Here is a 22,790-nt window from a genome sequence, read left to right as displayed (position 1 = left end):
AGGCCAGCCCGGTCTATGTAGCAAGCTCTAGGGCATACAGATATGTATGTAGTAAGACCCTGTCTCTAAAAAAAAAATTTTTTTTTAAATCTGATGATGATGCTTCTTGCTTAAAACCACCCAGTGTTTTGTGGCACACGCTGTGCACGAAGCCAGACCATATCATGGCTGACAAGGCCTCACTCATCTTCTGCCCTCAAATCTCTAACTTATTCCAGCCTCCATGGGTTATTTGCTCCTTAAGAGATTCCAGCAGGATATTTCCTCTGGTGTACACACATGCGGCAGCACTCACTCACAAGGACATGCTCATGTACACACACACACACACACACACACACACACACACACACACACCGCATACATACAAACCCTGGCCCCTCCCTCACGTTACCTAGCAGTCTTCTGACATGTCACCCTACCATAAAGACCTTCCTCACCACCCTGTCCAAACTACACACAGCTCCTTGGAACCAAAGGAGCCTCCGATTGCTTCTTGTCCTTTGTCCCGTGTGCACGCACAGGAACACGGGTGCTAGACCTTGCCGGCAGGTGGCGGCGTCTATTGCTCAGTACTTTATCCTTCTGAGACAAGGTCTCTCATCGAACTAGAAGCTCTCCTGTCTGGCTGTCAAGGTCCTGGGAAGAACAGGTGCCACTGTGGCCACTTGTGTGGCGTCTGGGGACAGACCTCAGAGCTACACGCATGCACAGCAAGAACTTGAGCAATTGAGCCTCCTCCTCCCAGCCTCACTTGTCCTTTACGGTCTTTGTGTCTGTCAGCACTGCCGCTGTCTGTCTACAGCACTAGACAGTGGCCCAGCTCTTCACCTCTGAGCCCCGCAGACCCAGGCTACAGCAAGGTTCTCACATGGGGCGGTGCTGATGGTGGGTAGCCCGACCCAGGATTCAGTCAGCAGCCAAAAGTAGTAGATGCCCGATGGTTGGACGAAGAAGAGGCCACACAGGAATGTCACCATGGCAGCACCCGCTGGGAGGAAGCATTGCACCAGGGGCTGAGAGTTGGGGGAGCAGGGCAGCAGGTGGAGGTACCTGTAAACATCCTTGCCTGTCTCCTGCAGAAGGAGAAGGTGTCCTGGAGCATTAACACTAGGTTGGTGCACAACCCTGGACACAGCAGCAGCAGCAGGAAGGAGAGGACAGTCCAGAGCGAGATGACTCCAGTGGGCATCAGGAAGACAGAGTGAGGGCTCTCCTCAGTCTGCAAGGACAGAAAGGGAGGTGCTCCCTCCCTTTTCTAGATGCTTCCTGGAACCCTGAGTGGAAGAGGGGAGGGGACCTGGCATGCTCGAAGGACCCCGGCCCTGCAGTCCCGAAAAGGTATCTGTGAGCCAGCTGCATCCTGCATCATCACCAGGACAGCGGGGAACCGCGTTTCCTCCTGGGATTGATGAGAGCTGACCTCTGCGTGGTGCAGAGCACCCAGTTGGCCCCACCTCTGCATGGTGCAGAGCACCCAGTTGGCCCTGCGCTTCTCCACTGACCTTCAGAAGCGTCTCTGGATGTTGCATTCGGGCACCTCGCTGGGCACAGCAGTCTTCATGGCTGGTGGGAGGCTACTGAGCCAGGAATTGCAGGTGGAGGTCGGGTTGTCCTGCAGGTCAGGCGGCTGCACCTCAGGAGCGAGGACCCCCTGGGCTATCAGCATCATGAGTGTCTCTGTGTTCCTGAGGACGAGGGCGAGTCAGAACTGCCCGTCGCTTTGGCACTGGCCTTCCCTCTCTCACCTTACTGATGAGAGCCATCTTGAGCCCTGCATTACTGACCTGGGCAAAGGAAAGCCTGCAATGAGATCTTGAGGATGCCCATTTCAGGGCCGTGAGGCATGTGTGCCCCTGGGGGACCCGGGTCAGGGATGTTCTACAGGGTTCCTGGGGACTCTGTGGTCTTGGTCCTCATGGTCTTTTCTGAGACTAGTAGGGAAAGGTCAGCCTTCTAAGCTCCACATTAGAGAGAGCTGGGCGGAGGACAGCTTCCCTAGACTCCGAAGGGTATGACGGTCCCATGTTGTGCTACATGAAAGAACTCTTACCTTGACCCTGACCACAGCCCTTGCCAAGAGCAAAATGCAGCTTTGTGAAAGTATAGATTGATCGTGTCCTAAAAAATGACAGTAGGATGCTGTTCTGGTAACAAGCCAGTTACACATTTAGACTAGTATTCTCATTATGAATAAGGTAAGCTGAAGGATGTATCTAATCTTCTTATAAGAATAAAACTGGGGCTGGAGAGATGACTTAGAAGTTAAGAGCATTGACTGCTCTTCCAAAGGTCCTGAGTTCAAGTCCCAGCAACCAAATGATGGCTCACAGCCATCTATAATGTGATCTGGTGCCCTCTTCTGGCACGCAGGTGTACATGCAGGCAAACCCAATGTACACATAATAAATAAATAAATAATTCTTTTTTTTTTTAAAGGGCCAGGTGTGGTGGCCCAGAAGTGTTGGTAGTTCCTTTCAAGGGATCTGACACCCTCACTCGGCTTCCACAGACACCAGGAATGCACATATCATACATACATCTGTGTAGGCAAAACACATGCACATAAATGAATAAACAAAACTTCAAAAAGTAAAAATAAGGACAGGAGCTGGGAGTGATGACACACAGCTGCAGGCTAAGCGCTGAGGAGTCAGAGGAAGGAGGGTCAAGTACAAGGCCATCCTGGCTACATAATGAGGCTCTGTCTCAGAAAGCAAAGCAACCTGAGGGAACTTTGGTTTCACGGCAAAGAAATGATAATGTCTGAGGTGAAAGTGTGATTATTAACACTCTGATTTACCAACATGCAATGTACACCTATACCATAATATGCCCCGTGTACACAGGGGACTAGGACATGTCACTAAGACCAACATAAGATGAAGATGTGGTGGACAATTCCAGCTAGGAGAGACTCCCTGGGTCGGCCAGAGGAGCAGGACTGCAGCACTGCGGAATGCGCAGCTAAGGGGCTGCGCAGAAGCAGACTTCCCTGGCTGGCTCTGTGTGGTGTGGTCTCCTATGCTGCTCTCTGTGCGAGGGTGGCCTTCACATGCCTACCACTGTTAGCATCTGAGATGCCGGCTGGCCACCTCTGGAGCTCCCTAAGGTCAGAAAGAGGGCACCGAGACTCCAAGAAACTGGCCTGTGTTCTCAGCTAAGAGGAAGCACAGCTTCCGGCCTCCCTATAGTTGAGGTGTGTGATTAGGGTGTGAAGCTGCCCTGGGTGACCTCCCCAGGGAACTGGCCTTACTTCCCGCAGCAGCGATATGTGGTTATGGTGGCCCAGAAGCCCAGGATGGAGAGGATCAGAGACATGGTAGACAAGCTGGGGGTCCTGATCAGAGACACAAGGAAGGCATCGCCAAGGCAGATGTTGAAGTAAGTCCTGTGTGAGGACAGGGAGACAATGAGGCCAAAGCCTGGGGACGTCAAACATGACCTGCAGTCCTGTCCGGGACCTCACCATTAGGGACCACAAGTGCCACAGGGACACCAGGATTTGGGGAGGGGAAACCACCACACAGACAGCACACCCTCGAGGGAGGAGGCCTAGGAGACAATTGCGGGCTGCTGTGCCGTTCTCAGAGTTAAGAGAACTGAGAAAGGACCTGACCTTGGGGACTAGCAGATATTTAAGTCCATGCTCTACGCCTTCCATTAGCTGAGCAGGAAAAGGAAGCAGGTGGTGATGAAACAGGGAAGTGGCACCTAGACAAACAGGCCCTGTGCAGACAGTGCAGCATGTCAGCCCTCGTGTTAACAGAGAGCTCAGGGGATGGATTAAGATGCAGAAGAGCTGTCAGCCAGGCAAGGAGCTTGCAGAGGTGACTGGCCAGGAGGGAGAAGCAAGGTGCCAAGGGCCAAGCGCAGCTGACCTTCCCAATATGGATCTGATCCCGCTGACCATGAAAACACAAATGAGGCACCAAGGCAGAAACAGGAGCTTGCTCAGGCTGACAGCTAGCGGCCCTCCGTCCTCAGTTCTGTCCGAGGCCCTCAAGGTCTGCGGACACAAAAAGCACGTGCAGGATGCTGCCTGTTCACATTCAGGATCTGGGCGGACACGGCTTTGAACAGGCCTGCTAAACATGGCAACTGCCCCCTACCCCTGCCTGCCTCTGCTCTTTCCCTTGTCTTCCCCTTCCTGCCCCTCCTTGCTCTTTTCTCCTCTTCCCAGCTCCCTTCACTTGCCCATTCCTCCATCCTCATCGAAGGTACTGGAATTCCTTTGCAGGGGACATTTCTGCCATGGAAAAATGAAGTAGAATATGTAGCTCATGTAGATCCAGGAGTTGGACATGCTGAAGTAGGTGTTAGTGATGAAGCACATGTGGGACCAGGGCAGGAGGGGCAGGGCCCCGGGGAGGGATGGAGGGGCAGGGCCCCGGGGAGGGATGGAGGGGCAGGGCCCTGGGGAGGGATGGAGGGGCAGGGCCCCGGGGAGGGATGGAGGGGCAGGGCCCCGGGGAGGGATGGAGGGGCAGGGCCCCGGGGAGGGCAGGAGGCGCAGGGCCCCGGGGAGGGCAGGAGGCGCAGGGCCCCGGGGAGGGCAGGAGGGGCAGGGGGGGGCAGGAGGGGCAGGGCCCTGGGGAGGGCAGGAGGGGCAGGGCCCCGGGGAGGGCAGGAGGGGCAGGGCCCCGGGGAGGGCAGGAGGGGCAGGGCCCCGGGGAGGGCAGGAGGGGCAGGGCCCCGGGGAGGGCAGGAGGGGCAGGGCCCCGGGGAGGGCAGGAGGGGCAGGGCCCCGGGGAGGGCAGGAGGGGCAGGGCCCTGGGGAGGGCAGGAGGGGCAGGGCCCCGGGGAGGGATGGAGGGGCAGGGCTCTGAGGAGGGCTGGAGGGGCAGGACCCTGGGGAGGGCAGGAGGGGCAGGGCCCCGGGGAGGGATGGAGGGGCAGGGCCCCGGGGAGGGATGGAGGGGCAGGGCCCTGGGGAGGGATGGAGGGGCAGGGCCCTGGGGAGGGATGGAGGGGCAGGGCCCTGGGGAGGGATGGAGGGGCAGGGCCCCGGGGAGGGATGGAGGGGCAGGGCCCCGGGGAGGGCAGGAGGCGCAGGGCCCCGGGGAGGGCAGGAGGCGCAGGGCCCCGGGGAGGGCAGGAGGGGCAGGGGGGGGGCAGGAGGGGCAGGGCCCTGGGGAGGGCAGGAGGGGCAGGGCCCTGGGGAGGGCAGGAGGGGCAGGGCCCCGGGGAGGGCAGGAGGGGCAGGGCCCCGGGGAGGGCAGGAGGGGCAGGGCCCCGGGGAGGGCAGGAGGGGCAGGGCCCCGGGGAGGGCAGGAGGGGCAGGGCCCCGGGGAGGGCAGGAGGGGCAGGGCCCTGGGGAGGGCAGGAGGGGCAGGGCCCCGGGGAGGGCAGGAGGGGCAGGGCCCCGGGGAGGGCAGGAGGGGCAGGGCCCTGGGGAGGGCAGGAGGGGCAGGGCCCCGGGGAGGGATGGAGGGGCAGGGCTCTGAGGAGGGCTGGAGGGGCAGGACCCTGGGGAGGGCAGGAGGGGCAGGGCCCCGGGGAGGGATGGAGGGGCAGGGCTCTGAGGAGGGCTGGAGGGGCAGGACCCTGGGGAGGGGAGGAGGGGCAGGGCCCCGGGGAGGGCAGGACAATGATGGCTACACAGAGAAATCCTGTCTCAAAAAACCAAAACCAAAACAAAAAACCAAAACAACAACAACAACAACAACAAAAAACCACCTCAGAGATATCTATGGGGAAAGTACAAAGAAAACTAATAAAGTGACCATCACAAAGTTATCCCAGGAAAAAAACACAGACTGCAACCTAAAATAGTGCTCTAGACTCAAAATAACAGTCTGTCTGTCTTTTGTTTATTTGTTTGAGACATGGTTTCTTGTGTAGCCTTTGCTGTCCTGGAACTCCCTCTGTAGACTAGTAGACCAGGCTGACCCCAAACTCAAAGATCCGCCCACCTTTGCCTCCCCAAGTGCTGAGATTTAAGTCGTGCACAACCACACCTGGCACTTTCTTGATTTTGTTTTTTTTGTTTTTGTTTTTTTGTTTTTCTAGGCAGGGTTTCCCTGTGTAACCTTGGCTGTTCTGGAACTCTCTTTGTAGACCAGGCTGGCCTCGAACTCACAGCGATCTGCCTGCTCTTCCTGCCTCAGCCTCCTGAATGCTGGGATTTCTTCTCTGAGTTAGCAGCTGTGCTACTGTTTGAATGTGGGTTGTCCCCTAAGGACTCAGTTTTACAAGGAGATAATCCTAAGAGGTGGAGGAACCTTCAGGAGGAGGCAGCTGGTGCAAAGTAATTAAGTCAAGGGCTAGAGGTATAGACAGTTCAACAGCTCTTGCCTAGCATGTTCATGGCCCAGGCTTGACTCTCAGAAAACTCAATAGGAATAAAAAAGGTAGGCTAGTAAATCTACTCTCATAGATCTTTGTACATTGATACTAAATTAAGGTTATAATTGGTTACATTGCTATAGATCTTTTGTATATTGATACAAAATTAAGGTTATATTTTGGTTACAGTATACTATGTGTCAATTCTTTTTAAGGAATTGTACTTATGTAATTCTTAAAAATGCAATGTGAAGTTCTAGTCCTTTTGAAAGCTACTATCACAAATTGTTTAGGATAATTAAGAAATGCAAACTAATAGTCAATCATACCTGTGGTTTTGTTAGGGACTAGTTTAGTTAATTACAGATGTTTTCTAAGTTAACCAGTCAGTATATAGTTAGAAACAAGTAAGTCAGATGTATTACAGGATATATGGTCTTCAAAAACTTCAGAGATGCCAGCTGTGGTGGTGCATCCCTTTAATCCCAGCACTTGGGAGGCAGAGGCAGGCAGATCGCTGTGAGTTGGAGGCCAGCCTGGTCTACAGAGTGAGTCCAGGACAGCCAAGGCTATACAGAGAAATCCTGTCTTGAAAAAACCAAAACCAACCAACCAAAGAAAAACCTCAGAGATATATAGAATATGCCATTTAAAGATGTTTTATTAATTATTTCTAGACGATATTAGATCCTGGATGCACCTCCTTTCGACTTCAAAGAAGATGATGAGCATCAAAAATTCTCCTTTAGGTCTGGAGAGATAGCTTAGAGGTTAAGAGCACTGACTGCTGCTCTTCAAAAAGTCCTGAGTCCCAGCAGCCACATGGTGGCTCACAACCATCTATAATGTGATCTGATGCCCTCTTCTGGCACACAGGCAGAGCAATGTATACATAATAAAAAATAAATCTTTAAAATAAATAAATAAATCTTTTTTAAAAGATGTTTAGTATTTAAGAAAATGTAATGCAAGTTATGATTCAAAGTGATTTAACTTTGGGACTCACCAAGATAGAATAGATCATCTCCAAGGCTACCAAACGCTAATGGACATTATGAATGTGTTGCTTTGTTTTGCTTTTACCTGATAGTACACAGTTTATTGATTTTAGAGAAAAGTCTTTTATTTGGACACAGACAACAGAAAGTTTACATATACATAATGATCTTAGAGATAACATTTATACCTTTAAAAAGTTAGAGTCAAATGAAAACCAAAACACTATGAGAACAGTGGCAATAGCGCAGTCCCTTGTTTTTTGTTTTCCTCTGTCCCATACCAGGCGGCTCTTCTGATAGGAGACAAAGATTTTGGATTTTCCTTTAACAAGCACATGTGGGTTTAGAGAAAGAGAGAGCCGCACTCCAACCGCAAAGCCAGCTTTAATATTTAATTCAACTGGGACCACAGAAAGACCACTTGCCACTTGTGCCTGTAGAGGGCAGAAGACACAAGTCGGAGGTGGGCAATGCCACTGGCCGGTTTATTCCTTTCCTTGTGACATTTCCTCTTGATAATCTGTTATTTGTCTTCAGATGTTTCATTGTCCAGTGGTCTCTGGATTCCCGTTAGATGTTTTTAGTCTCCTGGAAAGATAAAAACAAACTCTTCCCGACTCCTAACTCTGGGGGTTTCTTTTTTTGCCCTTGGGAAAACTGGTTTTTTTTGGCAGTAGAAGTATTATCTTTCAAACGGGATTTTTAAAAATCCTTTTGAAACTAAATATAATTTAAAGTGTATTTATTTTTAATTCACAAAGGACATTCACTTAGAATTTCAGCCTGCCTTTTGCAAGCGGCTTTTAAGTTTAACCACTATAATTCTTATGTACCTGCCTCTGCCCCTCAAGTACTGGGGTCCAAGGCGTGAGCCTCCCACGTGCTGGCATTAAAGGTGTGAACCACTACACCTGGACCTAAGTTTTCCTCTACTCGGAACTTGCTCTGATTCAGGCTGACTTTGAACGCAGAGATCTACTTCCTTCTGTCTCCCAAGCGCTGGGATTAAAAGTGTGAACTGTCATCATCCTGTGCATTGTGACTCTAGAATTTAGGAAATAATTAACTTATAGAGATCGCTGGAATTAAAGGCATGGGCTACCACCGCCCTGATCAAATCTTTATTTTAGCTCCAAATTACTCCAACTCTTAGAGATTTAGAGAACAAGTCTGAGCTGTAGTAATCCTTTAATTTACTTTAAACATTTTAAGTCTCTTAACTGTGATTTTAATACCAAGCAACAACAACTATGATCCTCCTGCCTCTGCCTCCCAAGTGTTAGGATTAAAGGCATGCGCCACCACGTCCGGCAAATATTCTTTTTATTTAAGAAGAAAACTCAAAAACTGATGTCCAAGATGGCATGGGCCATGTGAAAATCTAGTCTCATCGAATTAAGACAGGTGGTTTAAGAAAACTCATTTTTCATTTCACACCAGAAAGGTAAATTATCATTTGAAAATATTATTACCTTAAAAAAAAAAAGGCTAGTTAACCATTTTACAGGTAGGACAGTTGATACCTTTGAAAGACCAACACCAGTCATGTCCTGCTTATGGACAACCTGGACTGACTGTGACTGTACTGTTTTGTTTTGTTGGTTTTTCGAGACATGGTTTCTCTGTGTAGCCCTGGCTGTCCGAGACTCTCATTGTAGACCAGGCTGGCCTCAAACTCACAGGGATCCACCGGCCTCGGCCTCCCGAGTGCTGGGATTACAGGCATGCGCCACCACGCCCGGCTCTGTTCTTGTTTTTTGAGCCAGGATTTCTCTGTATAGCCTTGGCTGTGCTAGACTTGCTTTGTAGGTCAGGCTGGCCTCAAATTCAAGAGTTCCCCTGCCTCTGCCTCCCTAAGTGCTGGGATTACAAGTGTGCACCACCACACCCAGCTCTTCCCTGATTCTTCAACCTTGTCTCAAACATTTAAAGCTGCTAGATGACATAACGCTAAGGTGCGATCACCAAACTCAAACTGCCTTTGCAAATGAGCATACTGACCTCCACCTAGCAACAGATCTGAGGAAATATCAATCCCTCTGGCCTGATTTAGTTGTTCTGTGGCCTTTGCTTCCTCTTTCCGTTGTAACTGAGGCCCAAGTTCCAGTACTGCTGTAGCCAAACCTTCCCAGTCTTGGTGAGTAATCCTGTTCTGAGGTGCCCATGAATTTAGAATCTGCTTCCTAAAGGATGAATGCATACCATAGGTGACAACTACTTCCTTAAATATCCTCAAATCTAATATGTCTATAGGATTCCATTTGTTTCAATATAACCTGGGGGGTGTTTGTCTTCTTCTGGTGTGTCCCATGTAGTAACTGGATAAACTAAGGTTTGGTTGTTGTTGTTGTTGTTGTTGTTGTTGTTATTGTTGTTGTTGTTTAACAATCTTGGGCCACCCCCTTTCAGTTTCATTATGCAGTGGCATGGTAGATGCTTGCCTAAAGTCCTCGTCTGTGTCTGAGAATTTTCCTTATTCCTGTTTATAGGTCTTTCTAAGGCTTGTCTAAATTCCTCCATCTGTTTCTGAGTATTTTTTTTCCTCATTCTTTGTTTATAATTCTCTAATTTTTCTTCTAAGGCTTGTATTTTATCGATCCACTCTTTCTTGGAAAGAGTACAAAGAGCCATTTTAGCTATTAAGAATAAAGTACAGGGGCTGGAGAGATGCACGGTTCAGTGGGTAAGAGTGGCTGCTCTTCCAGAGGACCTGGTTCAATTCCCAGCATCCACAAGGCAGCTCACCACTGTCTGTAAATCCAGTCCTGGGGATCTGACACCCTCACACAGACATACATGCAGGCAAAACACCAATGCATATGAAATATAAACAAGCAAATCATTTAAAGAAGAATAAAGTATAAAATACAAAAATGATAATAATCATAATTGGCATTGGGACAATTTCAGCTAAGCCATCCAGAGTCGTACTAAGCAGGGCCCTAAAGCCTCCTGTTAGAGTAGAGCCGGTCCTCTGTGCTCTCCTTCAGACTTCCCAGGCACCTTGCCAAGTCTAATGGCTTCTCAGCTTGTCCAAAGCTGGAGTGATCTCTGTAAAGGGAGTCATGCCAAAAATTGGAGTGCCAAAATGTTATAAAGAAATAAAATCCCAAATGGTTCAATTTTACCAGTGAAGACTCAGGGGCCAGATGCTGGAGTGAAAAGCGGCTAGCTCAGAGAGGCAGAGAAAGCGCCCAGCTGACCTTTCTATTCAGTCCAAATCCCGAAGGAAAAAGCTGAAAGCCCTTTCTTCTTCTCCACAATGTCTTACATACCCCTTTACTCAATGTCCCTCCTTCCTGTTTAATCCTTGTCATCTGGTTTCTTGCTCTGCCTCTTCACCCAGGGTTAACTTTATTAAGTCCTGTGTACAGAAAACTCTTGGATTAAAGGTGTGTGCTGGGGCTGAGCCACACCATAATCACTGGTTTACAATAAACAGAAAGTTTTGGGATTTAGGTGTGTGTTAGGGCTGAACCACACCAAACAAGAAACAGGCTTTTACAGTTCACAATCTCCAGTTTCACAATGGGATCAAATACCCTGTAACACTGAGATTCCATCTTACACCTGTCAGAATAGCTCAGATCAAAAACTCAAGAGACAGAACATGCTGGCGAGGATGTGGAGCAAGGGAAACACTCCTCCATTGCTAGTGGGAGTACGAATTTGTACAGCCACGATAGAAATCAATATGTTGGTTTCTCATAAAATTGGGAATCAATCTACCTGCAGACCCACCTATACTACCCTTAGGCTTGTGCCCAAAGGATGCTCCATTCTATGACTTGCTCAACTATGTTCATAGCGATTTTCTTCAAAATAGCCAGAAACTGGAAACAACTCACATGTCCCTCAACCAAAGAATGGATAAACAAAATGTAGTACGTCTACACAACAGAGTATTTCTCAGCTGTTAACAAAATGACATCATGAAACTTGCAGGCAAATGGGCAGAACTAGGAAAAAAAAATCATCCCGAGTGAGGTAACCCAGACTCAGAAAGACAGGCACACAGGTATGTACTCGCTTGTAAGTAGATATTAACTGTTAAGTAAATGGTAACCGTGCTACAACCCAGAGAGGCTGGGTAACAAGGAGGGCTGAAGGGGGACACACGGATCTCTGTGGGGCATGGGAATAGAATCTGTTCTGTGGGTAGGCTGGAGTAGGTGGGGACCAAGTGGGGGAAAGAGACGGAAGGAGAGAGAACATGAGGAGATGGCTGGAATTGGAGGGCACTGGACAGGAGGGGTCTATGTAAACAACTCAGTGCAGTGGAGACTCCCAGGAATCTGTGAGAATGACCCTATGGAGGGCTCCAGGTAACGGAGGATGTGGAGCCTGAACTGTCCCCCCTCTGCAGCCAGGCAAGGTGTCCCGTGGCGGGGCTGGGACACCAACGCGGCCATGAAACCTATAATCTGACCTGCCTGCAAGATGTACCTGGGCAGTGACAGTGCAGAACTTGTGGCCAACCGATGACTGATCTAATGTGAGGCCCATGCTGAGAGAGAGAGAGAGGGGTGGGGTGGGGGGCAGAGAGCATTCCTGAAACCGCCTTGAGCACCAGGAACCAGAGACCTAGTCCAGAAACCGAGGGTAGAACCAAACACAACTGGCAATAAATGAATAAATAAACAAACAAACAAAATAAGCAAACAAAAGCAATGAAATGATTCCTAGCGCTGTTCTGCTCTACTCATGGATCAGTGCCTAGGTCAGCTGTCATCAGAGAGGCTCTCTCCAGCAGCTGATGAAAGAGGATGCAGAGACCCTTCCCCCACCCAGACATAGGTGAAGAGAGAACCCAAGTTGGAGGTCTCCATAGGGTCCCCACCCTCAGAGCTTGGGGAACCCTGTGGAAGAGGCGGGGGAGGAGGAGGAATTGTGAGGACACTGGAGAGCACTGCCCACAGACTCAGCTAAGCAGAGCTCGTGGGGGCTCACAGAGACGGAAGTGCTCTGTGCTAGGTCCTCTGCATGTATATTATGGTTGTTGGATTGATGATTTTTTTTGGGGGGGGGACTCCTGCCAATGGGAGTGGGGGTGTCTCTGACCGTTTTGCCTTCTCTTTGGGCCCATTTCCTCTTACTAGGTTGCCTCACCCAGGCTTGGGGATCTTGTCTGGCCTTATTGTATCTTGAGCCACGTTTGGTTGATGTCCCTGGAAGGCCTGCTACAGTCTGAGGGGAAACCAGGACGGGGGTGTGTGGTGGTGGTGAAATGGATATGGGGGAGAGGAGAGGTGGAGGAAACCGCAAGAGCGGAGGGAGAAGAAACTGAGGTCAGAATGTGCTACCTGAGGGCTGGAGAGGTGGCTCAGAGGTTAAGAGCACTGGCTGCTCTTCCAGAGGTCCTGAGTTCAATTCCCAGCAACCACATGGTGGCTCACAGCCATCTATAATGAGATCTGGTGCCCTCTTCTGGCAGGTAGGCACACATGCACACAGAACACTGTATATTAAATAAGTAAACAAATTGTTTTTTTTTTAATGTGGTATTGGAGAGGAGAATAAATTTTTAAAAATGATCTATTATTACTTTTTAAATTTGGTTTTACTTTTTCTTTGAGGACAAGAGTATGGATGCATTCAGAAACTAACCAAGTTGAGAGCTGGAACATGTGGCTCAATTAATAGAGGGCTTGCCCAGCACGCACAAAGCCATCTCCAGCGTTGCATGCCAGCAAGTGTGACGGCCTGTGCCAGAAATCACAGTACTTGGAAGGTGGAGATGGATTTTTTTTCTTTGACCACACAATAAGTTCTAGGCCAGCTAGGCCCTGTCTCAAAAGCTCAACAATTTGAGGCCAACAAGATGGCTCAGTGAGAAAATGTACCTGCTGCCAAGCCTCATGGTCCAGGTTCAATCCTTCTATTCCACATGAAGACAGGAGAGAATTCACCCCCACAAGTTGTCCTCTGACTGCCACACACGTGCCAGGGCATGTGCTACACAGAGTCACATCCATGCACACGATCAGTCAATCAATAAATGCAATAATTTTACAAAGTTAGGCATGTTGACAAAGCTAGAGACTTACCTGCGACACACACACACACACATACACACATACACTCACACACACACACACATTTTCACTATCTGGCAGATATTTTGCCCTTCTCAAAAATAAGACATACCTCCAAATAAAAAAGGTTGGAATCTCAAAATCCATACTGTTAGCACTGACCCTGACTTGGTAATCCATCTGATAATAGTAATAATTTAATAATAGTTGTGTGAGAGACAGATTTGCCCTTTTTGAAGACATTCGAAATCAGCAGAACCGAAAACGAGTTTTCTGGAAAATTCAGTCAACTGGAACTCTCAGCCGCAGAACTGAGCTTTAGATTTGATTCCTGGTTTATCCTATTTACTCATTTCTCTATTCAGTGCTTGGACTTAGGCCTCCTATTTGCTAGGCGAATGCTCTCCAGCTGAGCTCCAGCCCCCAGCTCCACGGCTGACCCCCTGGCCACAGACCCCTAGGAGCCTCGCCCTGCTCTCATTTTTACCTCCTTCCTTGGAACTATGGCCTCGGAAAAGAAAGCACGCTGGCGTCCTGGCTCCTCCAAAACAGGAACCGGCAGTCCACACCGGGCTGGAAATGAAACTGGGCTGGGTCCCCACCATGTGTGCGCCTTACCCCAAAGAGCAGCCCTGGGTCGGGGTGGGGGGGGGGAGTGGGCTGTGGGAGCCTGGCTCGCCAGCCTGGCCTCAGGGAGGCATGGGGCAGAGGGGGCAGTTTATCTGTTCTGAGGGAGAAGAGGAACCCTGACCCTTGAACTCCTGACTCCCTCCCTGCATCCTGCGGAGCCCCAGGGGGGGGCGGGGGGGGACGACGCTGTATAATGGCCATCCCACCCCCATGCCCACTCCCCTACCGACCTGCAGGCCTCAGGACTCACAGGGCCTCAAGATACCTGCTAAGCTCTGCAGAGGTCGTTCAGGTGAAAGCCCAGCAACCTGCCCTGGCCTTCCGGCCTCTTCACATCAGGAGCCCACGCTGCTTCCCGTGCTCGCCCCCAGCCTCTTCTACCAACGCGGAGAAGCTCACCACGTGCTCGGGCAACCAGCTTCTGACTGCGCATGCGCAGTACTCCCTTCGGCCTCTGCTCAGCCTAGTACCCTGTGTGACCTGGTGTGTTTTGTTTCTTAGGCGGTGGAAGACTTGATCTTCACATTCATTCTGCGTGGGTTTCGAACCATTGATATTTACTCAAATCTCCCTTTCAGTAGCAAAATCAACCTGCACGCCACAAAGGCTGACTCGGCACGTTAAGGACAGTCACTGAAATGGTCAGGTGAGACACCAAACCTGATCGTGTGTTCCATGCAGATCCCACATGGAGGAAGGGAAGATGTTCCAAGCGTCTCAGCACCAGACTTTTGGAACAGTGGACCCCAACGAAATGGGAATCTCCCTCCTAGGAACCTCATGCTGGGAGAAGGAAAAGCTGCCAACCAGCGGGGTCCCCCAGAAAGAGATTTCACACAGTTCTAAGAGCTTGCCAGACCACCTTCCAGGTTGAGACTGAAGCCCAGACAAGGCTGGGTGCATGGTGGGTTAGGACCACATCCTCTTAGACAGGCATATCATTAGCCTCCATTTACACCTCGGTCTCACTTCGGGGCCCCGTAGGAGTGGAGGGGTCACGGGACGTCTTTATCTCCTTCCAGTGTGGACGCATTGATCTTTTTCTGCTTTCCACTATTCATTTGGTTCTTTTTGTTGTTGTTGTTGTTTTTGTTTTTCGAGACAGGGTTTCTCTGTGTAGCCTTGACTGTCCTGGACTCACTCTGTAGACCAGGCTGGCCTCAAACTCACAGCGATCCGCCTACCTCTGCCTCCCGAGTGCTGGTATTAAAGGCGTGCGCCACCACGCCCAGCCTCATTTGGTTCTTTTAATTGGCTTATTGAGGACGGATGGCTGAATGTAGTTTGGACATTGAACAAGGTGGACAGCTTCTGAGAGATGACACATGATATTGTCTGGCCTCAAATGCACATCTTCACCCCCATATATGAACACATACAAAGGCAGTGATGGCACACGCCTTTCATCCCAGAAATCGGAAGGCAGAGGCAGGCGGATCTCTGTGAGTTTGAGGCCAGCCTGGTCTACAAAGAGTTCAGGATAGCCTGGACTATAAGAGAAACCCTGTCTCAGAAAAAACAAACAAACAAATAAATAAAAAAGAAATGAAAAAGGGAGGAAGAAAGAAAATAGATGAGAGGTGTCTCAGAAGACGGAGAGCTCAGAGAGCTGGTGAAAGGTTAGCGGAAGTGTCCTTTCCTTTCTACTAAAGTGCCGGCCTGCTTGAGGTCAAAATAGGCAAGTTCATGAAACCCAGGAAGTGCTGCTGCTCCCGGCTGGATGCTACTCTGGACACAAAGCCCTCATCGTGAAGAACATCAATGATGGTACCTCAGACCGCCCTGACAGCCATGCCCTGGTGGCTGGAATTGACCGCTCTCCCGGGAAAGTGACAGCTGCCACGGGCAAGAGAAAATACGCCAAGAGGTCACAGATCAAGTCCTTTGTGAAAGTTTTCTAACCACCACAGTCGCCTCATGCCCACAAGGTGGCTATCCCCTTGGACAAGACTGCTGTCAACAAGGATGCCTTTAGAGTCCCAGCTCTGAAATGCAAGGCCAGATGGGAGGCCAAGGTCAAGTTTAAGGAACAAAACAAGACAGGAAAGAACAAATGGTTTTTCCAGAAGCTTCACTTTTAGGTATATTTTCATTTCCATGAGAGAGAGAGAGAGAGAGAGAGAGAGAGAGAGAAGGAGAGAGAGAGAGAGAGAGAGAGAGAGAAGGAGAGAGAGAGAGAGAAGGAGAGAGAGAAAAGGAGAGAGAGAGAGAGAGAGAGAGAGAGAGAGAGAGAGAGAGAAGGAGAGAGAGAAAGTACTCAGAGACCTAGGGAGTGATAGGTAGCTGGATGATGGAAGCCCCCCCCCGCCCCACCCACACCCACACCCCACTAGAAATCTGTGATGAACTGGGGACTTGGTAAGTGTGAGGAACCCCTGGGCACTCCATAGGAAACCATAGAGATTCTGGATATGCTCAAGTGACCACCCCATTACCAGCCCCTGCCTCTTCTGGGGCCTCCTCCCCTCAGACTTCTCCACAGAGGCAGAAAGTGCCACCTGAGGTTCACTTCCTCCACCGGATGTTCAGGCACTGCCTAGCTGCCCTCCTTACCCCAGGGACTGTCACACCTCCCCGGCAGCGCTTTCACTTCCCCAGGTGTCCAACCCTAGCCCCAAGCTCGAGGGAGCACCTGGGCGAGAAAGAGGGGGAAGGGGGGGAGAGGGAAGACCCAGAGAAAGAGGCACACAGGACAGGCAGAGAGGGACAAAGACCCAGAGAAAGAAAGAGACCTAGAGACAGAGACAGAGATGGATCAAGCTGGCTCAAGGTTCTAAGCAGAAGACCAGAGGATGCAGGGGGCGGAGCCAGTGAGCAGTGAGGTCAGAGTGTCTGTGAGGTTGGCCTCACAGCCCTGAGACAGCCCTGAGGTCCCAGGACCAAAGTAGGTAGAAGTCCATCAGGAACCCCTGAGTGCCCTTGCCTGAACCATGGACACCTGCGAGGAACCCCCCGTTATGTCCGTGGTACCCCCATGTTCCAAGGACCCTCAGGTACCGCTGTGGACCCTCTGGAAGCCATGGAGAAGTTGGGGCCCCAGCTGACAGTCACTTAAGTGAAGAGGGCTGGGTGGAGCTCCACCCCGGAACTTCCTCTTTCTCTGCCCTCTTCCTTTGTGCCTCTCAGCGGTCTCTCCTTCTCCGCCCATTATCCCCCGTGTCCCCTGTGGGCCCACACCTCCTTTGTCTGGGTTCCTCGAGTGGGTCGCTCCCCATCCAGGCGAAGATGTCGGCCCAAGAAAGCTGCCTCAGCCTCATCAAGTACTTCCTGTTCGTTTTCAACCTCTTCTTCTTTGTGAGTCTCCTCGCGGCTGCGCAGCCCGCGCCCTGGGGCCCCAGTGTCCCTGGATCTGTCCTAGTTTCATTCTCCTCTCTTACTTTAGGTACTAGGTGGCCTGATTTTCTGCTTCGGCACCTGGATCCTCATTGACAAGACCAGCTTCGTGTCCTTTGTGGGTGAGGGGGGCTGGGCAGCAGGGGAGGGTCTTGTTGGGGTGGATCTACTCCCAGAACCCCACCCTAAGGTGTCTCCTGGTACCTATCTCCCTTGGCCCAAGCGGGGGTCCTCAGTAGTTACCACCTTCTGAGACAGAGCTCTCTCAAGCTGTGGCACCCCAGTGGCCACCGCCAGTGTTGCCTCTAAGATGCTGTACCTTCTCTGGCAAATAGGATATGGACACTGGATGTAGCAATGGAGGACGCCTATCATCCTAGGAGGTGGGAGGTTAGGAGTTCAAAGCCAACCTCGGCTCCATAGTGCGTTGGAGACCAGGCTGGACTATGAAAGCCTGCTGCAAAAACAATCACAGCAAAATGAGGTCATGATTACAAACAATTATGACAGAAATGGTAAACATCTCTCAAATACTTCCTGTGTTACATCCTGGGCTGCGGCTCAGAGACCTTCCCTGGTTGAGTTTCAGAGGAGAGATGTCTCTTGTTGGGTATCACGCAGCAGGGAAGAACAGAAATAAAACAGTAATTACTAACAAGGAAACCACTGATGGGGTGGACGTCAAAACCATAGCGACTCATGTTTTTACCACATTGACTCCTGGTTTGAACAATGTTCTCATGCGGACCTCAGAACAATTTTGGGGTGTATGTGGTGGCTTTCACCTGTCATTCCAGCAGATGGGAGGTGTAGACAGGAAGATGAGACGTTCCAGGTCAACCCTGGCTACAAAGTGAGTTCGAGACCAGCCTGAGTTACATGAGACTCTGTCTCAGAAAAAGAAAAAAATAACTTCTTAGGAAATTGATCCTTTACTTCCTTGCCTTCAAAAAGTTTAAGAAATGGGTTCGGTGTCACTAGCCAAGGTCCAGATGAGGGGACAGAGAGGAAACTTCATCTCAGAAACCAGAGGAGAATCTCAGAGGGAGAAAAACCAACTGAGGGTGGGGTCAGAGGCCCACCCAGGCAGATGCAGAGTAAGGGGCACAGGGGCCCAACGCACACAAGGCCGCCCTGACTGGGTGGCTGAGTGGAGCCGCTACTCCCCAGCCCACCCTCACTGACCCGTGTCACTGCCCTAGGCTTGTCCTTTGTGCCGCTGCAGACCTGGTCCAAGGTCCTGGCTGTCTCGGGTGTCCTCACCATGGCCCTGGCCCTCCTGGGTTGCGTGGGGGCCCTGAAAGAGCTGCGTTGTCTTCTGGGCCTGGTGAGTGATCTTCCCCATCACCGTCCCTGTTGTCCTGCCCCTCAAAGGCCTGAGAGGGTAAGCCCCCTCTCCCCTCTGTCTGTCCCCAGTACTTTGGGATGCTGCTGCTCCTGTTTACCACCCAGATCACGCTGGGGATCCTGATCTCCACCCAGCGTATCCGCGTGAGTTTACCTCAGCCACGGAGGTCGAGGGTCAGGGGTGGCGAGAGGGGGGAAAAAAGGCATGGGGCACTGTCACCAACCGGGCAGCTGGGCCACAGGGCAACGCACATGCACAGAGACGGAGAGATGGTCACAGAGGGACAGAGGGACACGGACATAGAAAGAGAAAGCTGGTGAACTGTTGTATGTGGTCCTAGCAACTCGAAGGCTAAGGTGGAGATCAAGGCCAGCTTGGGCAACATGGTGAGGCCACATCTATTAAAAAAAAAGAAGGATTGGCCAGTTGTGGTGGCGCACGCCTTTAATCCCAGCACTCGGGAGGCAGAGGCAGGCGGATCGCTGTGAGTTCGAGGCCAGCCTGGTCTACAAAGTGAGTCCAGGACAGCCAGGGCTACACAGAGAAACCCTGTCTTGAAAATTAAAAAGAGAAAGAAAGAAAGGTAGATCACCTGTCATGGCACACACCTTTAGTCCCAGTGCCCTGAATGAAGAGGCAAGCAGATCTCTGTGAGACCGGTTTGGTCACCACATCAAATTCCAGGACAGCCAGGGTTACATAGAAAGACCCTGGAGCGAGATGGGAGAGTGGGGACAGCCACAAACTGACTCGGTAGCATTTATTCAGCTGGCTTAAGAGGTGGTTAGTTTCATCTTCAACACTGGGTACCTGCAACCCCAGCACTCGGAGGACCAGGAGTTCCAGACCAACGAGTGCTACAGGAAAATATTTTGTTGTTGTTCCTCCGTGTAGCCTTGGTTGCCCTGGACTCACTTTGTAGACAGGGCTGGCCTCCAACTCACAGCGAGCCTCCTGCCTCTGCCTCCCCGAGTGCTGAGATTAAAGGCGTGGGCCAACCACACCCGGCTAGGAAAATAGATGAAAGATGTAATGGCCACCTAAAAGACCCTTTGGAACACGTCCTAGATTCTGAGGAAGAGAGCCACAGCTCTCTAAGTTGTTCTCCTGGGGTGACCATGGGCGGAGCTGGGGCGGAGCGGGGGGCGGGGCGCCTGGGCCCATCTCCATCTACACCCTGTCAGCTGGAGCGAAGGGTGCAAGAGTTGGTGCTGCAGACCATCCAAAGCTATGGCACGAATCCGGACGAGACAGCAGCGGAAGAGAGCTGGGACTACGCGCAGTTCCAGGTGTGTGAGCTCACATCTCTAGTCTCGAGACGGTTGCTTCTTAGCCTTCGGGTTCTTCCGTCTCGGCTGCGCCTTGGGTTTAGAGAGGCTGCCTCCGTGTGAGCCGCGGGGTCATCTGCCCCTTCATCCCCACACCTGCCACGGTGCTAGAACACCCCCAGATGACAGCGTTTCTTCCCCCATGTAACTAAGTCCCCAGACCTTAGACCCTGGGGTTGCTCCACCCAAGCCTCAAATTTTCTATGTGAGGGACTCCCGCCCCTCGGAGCATGTCGTCCGGCTCCCGCATCGCCCATCCCGAGAGACAGAATCTCATGGACCACAAGCTCAGGTTCACCTCCATCGTACCTTCAGCCTATTGCCACTTACAAGCCCACCGTCCCTACCCCGCTCCCTGGCCTGGGTGCACGCACACACCCGTGACACCGGGTCCCTGACTCTGTCCCCCACCCCATCAGCTGCGCTGCTGCGGCTGGCACTCTCCGCGGGACTGGATCAGCGCCCGCATGCTGAGAGGAAACGCGTCTGAGGAGCCCTTCGTGCCCTGCTCCTGCTACAACGCCACGGCGACCAATGACTCCGCAGGCTTTGATAAGCTGTTCTCCCAGCTAAGCCGGCCCGGGCCGCGCGCGAAGCTGAGGCACACGGCAGACCTGTGCGCACTCCCGGCCAAAGCCCACATCTACCGAGAGGTAGGACGAGCAGAGGCGGGTAGCTCTTCACCCGACGGGGCGGGACACTGGAGAAGTGGGCCGTCCGGAGGGAGGGGCTTTTAGCGGGACTGAGTCTTAAGAAAACAAGGCTGGGTTCGGAGGGTGCGGTTATTTTCAGAGGTGTAACCTCGGGAGGTGAGACAGAGGCTAGAGGGGGGAAAATACAGGAGCTCTTAACTCTTATTCTGTCTCTATCTCTCTGTCTGTCTGTTCTCTGTTCCCCTGGGGCGCCCCCTTTCCTTCTCTCCCATGCTTCTACAATAAATATTATACCATGGGGAGGTATACCATGGGAGGGCGGAGGCGGAGGCAGAAGGGACGCGGGAAGGTTGAATGTGGTCCACACAGGTGTCAGGAGAGTAGACAGGTGAGCGAGGCCAGCAGAGTTGGGGCCCTATAATGGAGCGTGGCATCAGGCGGCAGGGGTTGCGGGGAGGAGGCTCCTAGGAAGAGCAAGACCGAAGAAAGGGCAGTTCCTTATAAGTTTGGCCCACTCGGGTGCACAGCTTTTAGGTGCGGGCGGAGCTTGAGCTGGCCCGGAAAGGTAGTAACAAAAGGGGCGGATCCCTCTGAGAGTCAGAGACTTGGGCTAAACCAGGGCAAAGCTTGGATAAAACGTGGGATGGATACCTGGGCGTTGGGTACCTGGAAGAGGAACTGAGGGGCCCCTCGGGTTGAGGGGGAGCTCCAGAAGCAACGCCGCCTTTTACACGGTTCCCTGCATTCCCAGGGCTGCTCTCAGAGCCTCCGGAAGTGGCTGCACAACAATCTCATCTCCATTGTGGGAATCTGTCTGGGAGTCGGTCTTCTTGAGGTGACTGGGCCCCGCCCCCAACAGTGATTTGTCTATCCAGAGATGTTTTCCCGTTGCCGAGGAAACGAGCCTACTTAGTGGCGGCACCGTTATCTTTCACATCAATTGCATGGGATGGGGCGGAGACTTGGCTTCTGTAAACTCTGATTGGCCATACGCGGTGCCCTGCCCCCTCTCCCATAGGTGAGCGGGATGGCGCTGTGTCTGCAGCTACACCGTAGAGCGCTCTACCGAGAGCCCGCGCTGCCGCTGCAGAGCGCCGAGGGTTCGAGCCCTGCACCAGGGCTGAGTGCTGACGGCAGCGGCGGGCGCTGGGGCGGGCTAAACATTAGCAGTGGACGCAGCGGCGCCCCTTGGGGCACCTGGGGCATGGCGGGTGCCTGCCCAACCTGGGGGGACAAGGCTCCACAAAGCAAGCTACCCATGGTGCTGGGGCCCTGGCCGATGTGGGATACAGAGGAGGAGCCACCTGAGACGGAGAGCACAGGCGCTGAGGTCGAGGCACAGGGGGAGACTGCTAAACCTCCAGAATAAAGGATCTTGGGCTTGCCTCTTGAGCTTTCTCTGTTGCAGACTGCTGCTGAGCGTTCTGCTCTCCACACTGCCCGTCACTCCCAGCGCTTACGCTTGCTCGCTCTTCGCCTCTCCTTGTGGGTTCCAACCCTGAAGCATCTCCTTCTTTCCCAGCTCGGCTTCATGACGCTCTCGATATTCCTGTGTAGAAATCTGGACCACGTCTACAACCGGCTGGCCCGGTACCGCTAGGCTTCAGCCTGTCCCGTCGTCGTCGGCACCCACGCACCTCCATGCAACCAGAAAATGTTTGTTTCCTTTCTGGCTGGCCACAGGCTTGGAGCCCCGTGGCTCAGGCCTCATTCCCTTGGGGACCCAGGTGCCTGCCCTACCAACAGTTATCACTTCCCCCGCAGGGCCAGGGACTTCCACTCCTCAGCTTCCTTCCCGTCCCTTTCCCCACTCCCTCCTCCCTCCTCACACCATCTGTCTGCCACCTCCCACATGACACCTCAAATAAATCCCCTTCGGTTTTTTTTTTTTTTTTTTTTTTTTTTTTTTTTTTTTTTTGGTAAAAATAGCTTTATTCTCCTTCAAACATAAACCATCACTCTGGCGGAAAGGGAGGTGGCAGGGCGGTCCGTGGCTCACTTAAAATGGGGACGAGATTAAAAAGGCCCACCCCACTGCTTTGTCTAGCTGAGATAAGATTACATCCCTAACGCTGTGTATAAATATCTCCTTATATTAAAAACAAAAACAAAAAACATTTTTCAGGTTTCACTTCACTCTGTCCCCCCCGCTGGGAAACCATTATCTTCAATTTGTG

The 22,790-nt window shown here is 51.9% G+C and overlaps 2 protein-coding genes across 3 annotated transcripts; one reads left to right on the top strand and one right to left on the bottom strand.

Annotated features, from left to right (window-relative positions):
* Positions 1–332: 332 nt before the first annotated feature.
* Positions 333–4,336, bottom strand: LOC311578109 (orphan sodium- and chloride-dependent neurotransmitter transporter NTT5-like; the record flags this gene model as incomplete). The annotated part of the gene is made up of 4 exons (XM_084747821.1): positions 333–1,216; positions 1,516–1,688; positions 3,257–3,391; positions 4,194–4,336. The coding sequence occupies 4 exons, from the start codon at positions 4,334–4,336 to the stop codon at positions 828–830; spliced, it is 840 nt and encodes a 279-aa protein (XP_084603947.1). The 3' UTR covers positions 333–827.
* Positions 4,337–16,810: 12,474 nt separating this feature from the next.
* Positions 16,811–22,732, top strand: CD37 (CD37 molecule). Of its 2 annotated transcripts, XM_084759262.1 has the most exons (9): positions 16,811–16,944; positions 17,078–17,245; positions 17,334–17,406; positions 18,487–18,611; positions 18,701–18,775; positions 19,817–19,921; positions 20,380–20,613; positions 21,365–21,448; positions 22,136–22,732. In XM_084759262.1, exons 1-9 carry the CDS (start codon positions 16,882–16,884, stop codon positions 22,211–22,213), a joined length of 1,005 nt encoding a protein of 334 aa, XP_084615388.1. In that variant the 5' UTR covers positions 16,811–16,881; the 3' UTR covers positions 22,214–22,732. The 2 variants fall into 2 exon arrangements, with proteins under 2 accessions (XP_084615388.1, XP_084615389.1); XM_084759263.1 differs by lacking the exon at positions 17,078–17,245 and having other exon boundaries at positions 16,826–16,944; positions 17,341–17,406.
* The last annotated feature ends 58 nt before the right edge of the window (positions 22,733–22,790 follow it).

The sequence above is a fragment of the Acomys minous genome (assembly GCF_964271855.1).
Source record: "Acomys minous genome assembly, chromosome: 2".
Classification (NCBI taxonomy): Eukaryota; Metazoa; Chordata; class Mammalia; order Rodentia; family Muridae; genus Acomys; species Acomys minous.
This window is presented reverse-complemented; position numbering and strand designations above follow the sequence as displayed.

Bases quoted from the DNA above. Each gene is read 5' to 3' on its own strand.
- CD37 (XM_084759262.1), top strand. From the start codon at position 16,882: ATGGACACCTGCGAGGAACCCCCCGTTATGTCCGTGGTACCCCCATGT. The intron at 16,945-17,077 runs GTACCGCTGTGG...TGTGCCTCTCAG, and splicing joins CATGTTCCAAGGACCCTCAG to CGGTCTCTCCTTCTCCGCCC. The intron at 17,246-17,333 runs GTGAGTCTCCTC...CTCTTACTTTAG, and splicing joins TTTTCAACCTCTTCTTCTTT to GTACTAGGTGGCCTGATTTT.